This window comes from Rhamphochromis sp. 'chilingali', assembly GCF_963969265.1.
Source record: "Rhamphochromis sp. 'chilingali' genome assembly, chromosome: 9".
Classification (NCBI taxonomy): Eukaryota; Metazoa; Chordata; class Actinopteri; order Cichliformes; family Cichlidae; genus Rhamphochromis; species Rhamphochromis sp. 'chilingali'.
In genome coordinates this window covers 7,951,832-7,960,388 of record NC_137936.1, presented here as the reverse complement: position 1 = coordinate 7,960,388, position 8,557 = coordinate 7,951,832, and the positions used below count along the sequence as shown (strand labels likewise).

The 8,557-nt window shown below is 41.1% G+C and overlaps 1 protein-coding gene across 1 annotated transcript; it reads left to right on the top strand.

Annotated features, from left to right (window-relative positions):
• Positions 1–7,374, top strand: ppp4r2b (protein phosphatase 4, regulatory subunit 2b). Its single transcript, XM_080890666.1, has 9 exons — positions 1–159; positions 799–880; positions 2,700–2,870; positions 3,831–3,924; positions 4,006–4,043; positions 4,156–4,230; positions 4,320–4,460; positions 4,545–4,846; positions 6,438–7,374. Exons 1-9 carry the CDS (start codon positions 126–128, stop codon positions 6,806–6,808), a joined length of 1,308 nt encoding a protein of 435 aa, XP_080746792.1. The 5' UTR covers positions 1–125; the 3' UTR covers positions 6,809–7,374.
• Positions 7,375–8,557: the final 1,183 nt, after the last annotated feature.

Here is an 8,557-nt window from a genome sequence, read left to right as displayed (position 1 = left end):
ACGGCGCCATATTAAAATGCTTCCTCCTCTTTGCCTGTCTGTGAGGTTGTAGCTTAGCAGCCGCAGCTAGCCGCCAGTCTGCTTTTTTTTTTACATCTACAAGACTGACAGAGGGCAACGACGTGATGGAAATTGATTCGCTTCAAGAAGCTCTCAGAGGTTATACTCAGTTTATTCCTCTTGTTCTTTCATCGGCCGAGACCACACGATATTTGTGTCCGGCCCAGATTACTCTTTTGTAACAAATGATCGGATTGTATCTCTCACGCTAATGGCGCTAGCTAGCTGATACTCGAGGCTAGCGTTAGCTAAGGCTAGCATTATAAGCGGTTTCACGGAAATGGTTTAGTCATGAAAGAACGACGAGAAAATACAACTTATTCCTTTGGATTTACTGTAAAGTTCTTATGTATTTGCCCTCAGTAACTGATAATATTCTCACAGATATGTATTAAGTATATGACGACTGTCACCGGCTTTTTGTACAGTTATTTGCCGGCTATGGTCTTCTGGCTAACTTAACATGCTAAACTTAGGCTAGCCAGCGAATTAGCAACACTGGTTATGTAAATAGATAACTTTAACGAGATAGGGTGACTCCTCGGGGATCTGGTACCAGCTTTTTACGTGTCGGCTAGAGTAGATTATAACTGAAAGTAAACAAAATATCCAGGTTTATTGGCAGAGTTATCAAAACTGTTGGGAAAGCTGAGGTAAATCAAAGCCTGTGCACCTCCACTAGTTAAATGGTCATGTTAAGCCACTCAGGGTTTTTTATTTTATTTTTCATCTTAACAGATTTCGACAAGAAAGGAAAGAAGGAGCCATCTCCTCTACTGGAACAGTTTCTATGCCATATCGCCAAAACTGGCGATGCCATGTAGGTGAAAACTACAGACCTATTTATTGTATCCCTTTGCTCTCTCTCTTACTCTCTCTCTCACACACACACACACACACACACACACACACACACACACACACACACACACACACACACACACACACAAATACACAAGTGTTATCATTTTAAATAGGCCCTGTATGATGACATTTTATAGACTTTTTGGACTTGAGATAACAGCCTAAAGTATGTGTGGCTCAAAGCTTTCATGACTATAAGTAATTTCAATTTGCTGTTATATTAGTTAACATGTGTTTTTATAATTGGATCATTTAAAATCATAAGGGTTTCTTACTGCAGTATCCTGTAGTAAGTACTGTTGAAATCTAAGTGAGTTATTCTTACATAAGGCATAAGATTAAAGAAAATGGGCCAAATAAACACGTGGGGTTGGGTGATTAAAAAGGAAATGGTAAACAGAACAATTATTAAAATATTGTAATGAGAAAAGTTTAAGGTACTAACAAAGACCTATGATGGGAATTCACCTGTATTTTGGGGATAGTAAGTGAGTTTGTTTGTGGTGGGTCAGCATTGACCTGCTACCAGAAATTCCACATGCTGGTGCAGACAGCAGCCCCTCAAGCCAGCAGGAGGAAACGGTGGCAAATGACAAGAGGTGTACACAAAATGACCACTAGCTTTCTTTTTGTAAGTGTTGTAAGAGCTTTTTCAAACGGAGGTGTCAGATGTCCAGGGCCCTCTGCAGGGATTTGAAGCAGCTAGTCAGTGTGTGTGGTTGTAGTTTTGGTGTCAAGCTAAAGATGTTTTGGAGTATCTAACTTTCATACATTTATAGTTTGTACAAACTGATTTGACACAACAGATAAACATCAACCACAGTGTTTGCCTAATGCCTTTTTTTTTTTTTTTTTTTTTTTTTTTTTTTTTTTTTTGCAGCTAGACCTAACCTTGGAAAAATTGTACTACACACATAAACACATATTCAGTCTAGGGGTGACATGTTTTTAAGGCCATGTTAAAATTACTCTTTTCACAGAGTAATCAATAAAGTTTTGTTTTTTTTTAACATTTTTAAAAATTGTTTATTTGACCCTTTTTTTTTTTTTTTGACCTTTTTTTGCCTTTTTTGGGCAGCACGGTGGCACGGTGGTTAGCACTGTTGCCTCACAGCAAGAAGGTCCTGAGTTCAATTCCACCATCAGGCCGGGGTCTTTCTGTGTGGAGTTTGCATGTTCTCCCCGTGTTTGCGTGGGTTCTCTCCGGGTACTCCGGCTTCCTCCCACCGTCCAAAGACATGCAGCTTGTGGGGATAGGTTAATTGGATAATCCAAATTGCCACTAGGTGTGAATGTGCGAGTGAATGTGAGTGTGAATGGTTGTCTGTCCCTATGTGTTAGCCCTGCGACAGACTGGCGACCTGTCCAGGGTGTACCCCGCCTTTCGCCCTATGACAGCTGGGATAGGCTCCAGCGCCCCCTGCGACCCTGAAAAAGGATAAGCGGAAGCGAATGGATGGATGGATGGATGACCCTTTTTTTAATATTGCATTTGATTTCCAAAATGATTTGTGGTATCTGACATTACCTGGTCTTATTAGATAATCGCAAAAATACAAAAGTGTGGGGTAGATTTCAGACTGTAAAAATACAGTGGAAGGGTCCATTTCTTTCATATAGCATAGGTCTGTTAACTTTAACAACATTGCAGTTTCTAATTTATCTGCCATTTGTCACAGTGGTGGAAATGTTGAACTTTGACTTGTTTTAAGCTTCTAACATGTCTTCTGCCAGTGTGTTGACCTGTTTCTAATTATTCACTGTATTTCCTTTAGGGTTCAATGGTCTCAATTTAAGAACTACTTCCTGTTTAAATTGGAGAAAGTGATGGATGACTTCAGAGCCTCAGCCCCTGAGCAAAGAGGTCCTGCAAATCCCAATGTGGAGTCAGTTCCATTTGAAGATATGAAAGAGAGAATTCTAAAGATTGTGAAGGGATACAATGGGTGGGTACTGAGCTGAAGTGGAACACGTGAGGCAGAAGTGGTATCAATAGAGAAGCCAAGCAAGGTTACACTGTGTGTTATATGTGCACATATACACTTTTTCTTTCTTTCGTGTTTTTTTGCTTGTTGTGAAAGCATTTCCTATTGCCCAAGTCTTTTCAGGCCAGTCAGTTTGCACTTTCTTTCAGAATTTTGCATAATGTGTGTCAACAGTACTTTTATTCATCAATTTTGGATACATTTCAAGTTAATTTGTGGTTGGCAGCTTTAAATAAATGAGTGTACTGAGCAACTAGTTCAGTTATTTGCACAATTTTGCTGTTAAACCTATAGTTAAAGGAACCATGCTACTACTTATAACCTACTTTCAGAGTTGGGATTTAGCCCACCTCCAACCCTTCAGCACCATCTAGACCACATAAGACCAGTTCTAGATGAAAAACCATGCTGTAAAACTAGATTAAATTAGCAGAGTACAAAGATTGTTCAAAACCTGATTCAACTAGAGCTGTACCCAACTAAGTTTGTTTCTCTTCATCTCCTCTTCAACTGGTTGCCCAACTGGACCCTCTCTTAGCCTGGTTCTGCCACAGGTTTCTTCCTGTTTAAAGGGAGCTTTTCCTTCCCGCTGTTGCCATAAAACTTGCTCGTAAGGGGTTGCCTGATTGCTGGGGTTTTCTCTGTATTAGTGTAGGGTCTTTACTCTACAGTATGAAGCACCTTGAGGTGACTGTTGTGATTTGGGGGTATATCAATCAACACCGAGTTGAATCTCATTTCTTAAAGGGAGACTATTAGAGCTCAGAACAGTGTTTCTCAATATTATCTGTCCTTCCCTGTTGATTTTTATAACTGGTGACTTCCCACTTACGAACCACATAAAATAGATTCATGGACCTTCTGAAGGACACTTGTCCTGGTCACTGTATGGTGAATCTGTTGCTCTGCTTCCATTTGTAGAATCCCATTCACGATCCAGCGCCTGTGTGAGCTACTTACAGAACCTAAGAGGAACTATACAGGAACAGATAAGTTTCTTCGGGGGGTGGAGAAGGTAAGACGTGAACAGAAAAGTTAGGTATTTTTCAACTAATAATGTCTGTGATTAACTTTAGAAATTTTTATTTCCCTCTAGAACGTAATGGTGGTAAGCTGTGTCCATCCAATCTCAGAGTAAGTGATGTGTTCAAGTTTAGAGTTTAATAGAATATTTATCTGCATTCAGTGTCCATGCAGAGGGTTTTAATAATGCATTAATATTTTTTTCTCTTTCATGCTTTTGCAGAAAAAATGGATGCAGTGCTGTGAATAGAATGAATGGAGTAATGGCTCCTGGAAGCACATCTGCGTTTACAGAGAGGTTGTGTTGAGGACAGATTATTGACCTGATTTAAAAAAATAAATATGTATTTTCATTTATTTATTTGTTTTGGTTTGCTTTTGTGATAGGAAAGTGAATGGTCCAGGAACTCCACGACCACTGAACAGACCGAAAGTTTCTCTGGCCAGCTCACTAACAGCTAATGGTCTGCCAGACAGCACAGACAACAAAGACACTGACACGGACCCAGATGGCGACAAAGATTCCAGGTATGTCCGAATTCTTAACACACCAGGAGCGCAATCAAAGCTGCTGGTCTCACGTGTATCTCTGGTTTCTTATTTCATTTTTAGTGAGGTTTCGGCATCAGGCGGATCCCCGGGAAGCTCGGTAAAGAACAAACACGATGAAACAGAAGAGGACATGGAAGCTGAACAGCAAGAGGTGAAGAGACTTAAGTTCAGCAAGGATGAAGAGGAAGAAGATGAGGAGGAGGATGAAGAGGAGGAGCATGGGGTGGATGCATTGAGGCCTTCAGATGCCACCTGCCACTCAAAAGAAGCAGAAGCCATGGTCCAAGAAGAGGAAGAAGAAGAAAAGGTTGCATATAAGGAGGATGAAGCCTCTAGCAGTGCTGCTGCCACTGAAGACCAAGGTAGGTGTTCTTCAGTGCTGTTTGTTCATTGGTTGTGGACGTTAAGGCAATAAATTTAGTACTGAGCAGTTTGAGGCTACAAAGTCGAGCTGACTCTACAAACGTAGATAATGAAAAATACAAGCGATTGTGCAAATGTGCTGGCTGTATTGGCTGTTCAGGTTTCTAGCGTACTAAACCAACCCCAGTTAACAATCAGATTGCAGAGTTTAAAAACAGAAACAGCTCAGATGCTTTGTGATAGTTTACCTTGTTCAAAAACATGCTTCAGAACTTTACCATAGGGAACCTGGAGAACAAGTCGTGGTACGGCAAAACAGCTTGTCACTATTTTGGTTAAAAAGTAATTGTTTTTATGTTTTAAGAAAAGAAAAGCGAGACTACTCACTTTCTTACAAATGACATGCTTGCTCTGACTTTACACTGCAACATGAAGCATCAAAGTCAGAGTTGGCTTAAACTCTGACATATATAACTATAACACGTAAGGTGTGAACATCTGGTACTTTTTCTTTGATCTCAATAAAGGGACAACTTGTGGCTTTTAGATTTTCAAGGGTACTTTTCACAAACACATGTTTTGGTGTCTCTTGTTGGTTGTTGAACAATTCAAGCAGTACTTTCTGTGTAAAGTGTGACTTTACTGCCCAATATTCAACATCATGACTGAGGAATTGATATAGATTGTAACCAGTTTCCAGTCCAGTTTCACAAATTGTCGCTACATTGATGTAAGCTGTAATTTAACTAGTTAACTAAGGAATAGCGTTGAAAATAAAACTGACCCCATGTCCTATTAATACCATATAATTTGATGCACAGTGTGTGTAATTTGGGCAGCTGGCAGAAGAGAGGGACAGCCGAGCTGAGGGCCGAGTGGTGCTGGATTTGTTAACGATGAAGCAGGGATTACTCTGCACCCGCAAGTCTGCGAGTTCCACTGGTGTAAATGTCGTCATTACGCAGTTAGCAAAAGGATTCATGCAGACGTCTCTGTGCCTGTTGTTGTTGTTGTTGTTTTTTTTTTTTTGTGGTGAACTTGCATTACAATCCAGGCATCGGACTTCAAGCAGATATCAAACGAGTATAATACGAATGACCACTTGGCCGTTGGGTCTCCAGCTGTATTCTCAGCACAATATAATCCAGGTTTAAGAGGCCAGGTCTGCTGATACCTGAAGATGCTGTCAGTACCTTTTACTGCAATGACAATGTGGTGGCTGTGGTTCTTGCATTACGTAGTTTAGACCAGAGTGGCCTACAAATACCTCTGCATGTGTACTCGTAGAGCAAGACCTGAACAGATGGTTAAGTAAAGTAAAAAGGAATTATTTGTAGGCACGAAAGGATAGTTTTAAATGATGTAAACCACATAAAGAGTTCATTTACTGATACAAAAGGTAACATTTCATTTATTATAATGCAGAAGCATTATTGGAGGTGAGAGTGAATTCTCAAGAATATATAATTTTCTTTCTGTAAATATCTTCATACTGTACTCGCCAGTGTAATGTTGGGATCGCGTGCATCCCTCCCCCTCTGGAGCTACTTTTGATTTAGTTTTTCCTCTGCTCTTTTTCACTTTTTACAGAACCAACTAGCAGCACGGCGGCCGATGCATGTGCAGACTCGGGCCAGGAGGCCGAGCAGGCCGAGAGGGAAGTGCCGTGTGGCTCAGAGGACGAGGGCAGTGACATGGATCAGACAGAGCAGCAGGCACCCACAGGCGACCTGGAAAGCCCCGAGACCAGCAGAGACAGTGAGGAGAGCAACAGTGACCCAGTCATCAGCAGCAGTAGCAGCAGCGATAGCAGCTGTAGCATAGAGGAGAGAGCAGAAGCAGCCAGTGAAGATGTAGCTCTCACTCCCTCCAGCAGTACAAGTGAACCTCCTACAGAGGGCGATATGGGAAGTGCCATCTTAAACACTGGGAACACCGAGGAGCCTATGGAGCAGGACTAGACTGAGAGCCTCCCCCTCCCTTTGCAGCCATGTGTGACCATAAACCAGCTTGTCCTTGACTCCAGCTTGACTGTCACTGGGAACGAGGACAGCACCTCAAACACAAGAAGAACGCCTCGTTACGCTTTGGACACTCCTCCAAAATGGCTACCTGGCACTGATGTGGGCATCCCAAAATTTTTTTTTCTTTTCCTTCTTTTTAACTGGAATATTTTATTGATCTTCCTCTCTTCTGTTTTTAAGTTTGCTTTTAAGTTTCCCCTAAAAGGGGTTGGTTTCTGCAGCTGTGTTTTGGTTTTTGTCTCTTTCACTGGGGTTGTTTGAGTTCTGTGGTGGTCTGGTTGTTTAATGCCACTCACTCCAGCCATTTTGACATTATTACAGGATTGGTAGTCTTTAACCGTAGTGTAGCACACTGCCAGGGTCAGAACAGAGCTGCATCAGATCTTCATTATTTAAGAATTTCACATGTAAGCTAAACAAACCAGCAAATCTGTTCCTGACCTAAACTATGGCAACCAACTAACCAACGTGTGTTCCACCAGAGATGTGAGATCCCCCCCCCCCCCCCCCCCCCCCCCCCCCCCCGTGTCCTGTTTAACCCACCCCACATTGATACACTACCAATCCTACTGAACAGTACTATGACGGTCTACCTTGTAGAGGCGTCCTTTGTAAAATGATATTTTGGATGCATAAAACCAACATAATTTATGATCATTTCAATGAGTTATTTTGACGTATATTTGTTTTTTGTTTAGTTTCGTCTGCCAGTTGTAGTTTCCAAATACCAGCTGTAAGTACAAAGATCAGATGCTTTCTTTGTATTGTGATGTCACCATGTTGTTTCACCAACCGATATCCAGAGCAGTTTTCTGGTTCCAGTTCTACACTTGTTTCTGCAGCTGTACTTTTTGATATTTAGAATTTTAAATTTCTGTAAAGTAGATTTTTTTGTAGATTGTAATACAGTATGTGTTCACTGCCTTTGTGAAACCATATCTAATTGTACAATTTCTGTGTATACTCTGAATGCTTTTGCTTTCAATGGGGTATTCAGAAACAGCAATAAATGTTAACATTTTTATGGTTGGTGGTCTTGCTCACTTAACCATTCATGTTGTGCATTAATTATTTAGGAATATGTAGATGATGTGAACAACAAGCATATATTTGATGGCTTTAGTTAATTTAGGGGCGAGTTCTTTCCAGGGTCCAGTTTGGGTGTGTGTGCGTGCTCATTTGTGAATGAGCAGGAAGTCCAGCCCACTAAATGGTTGTGTAATATTTGGACTTAACACTGTCCGTATATTATTTCTGTCTGAATCCTTGTCGGCTTTACAGCCCTTTTAATAATGAAGTTGCTACCTATGGCTTAGATTGCCACAGAGTGTTGGTGATAAGTTGGTTAAGCAAATCCTGGCACATTTCCACTTGGGTTTTTTTTTGTTTTTGTTTTTTTTGTTTTTTTTTCCCAAGCCTAGTTTTACTGGACATTTCTTCCTGGTAAAAGGGAGTTTTTCCTTCCCACTGTCACCAAGTGTAGTCATGTGATTGCTGATTTTCCTTTCCAATACTGTAGGTCAGGGGTGGGGGAACTCGGGCCTCAAGGGCCGGTGTCCTGCAGGTTTTAGATATGTCCCTGATCCAACACAGCTGATTTAAATGGCTAAATTAACTCTTCAACATGTTTTGAAGTTCACCATAAGCCTGGTAATGAGCTAATCATCTGATTCCGGTGTCTTGATC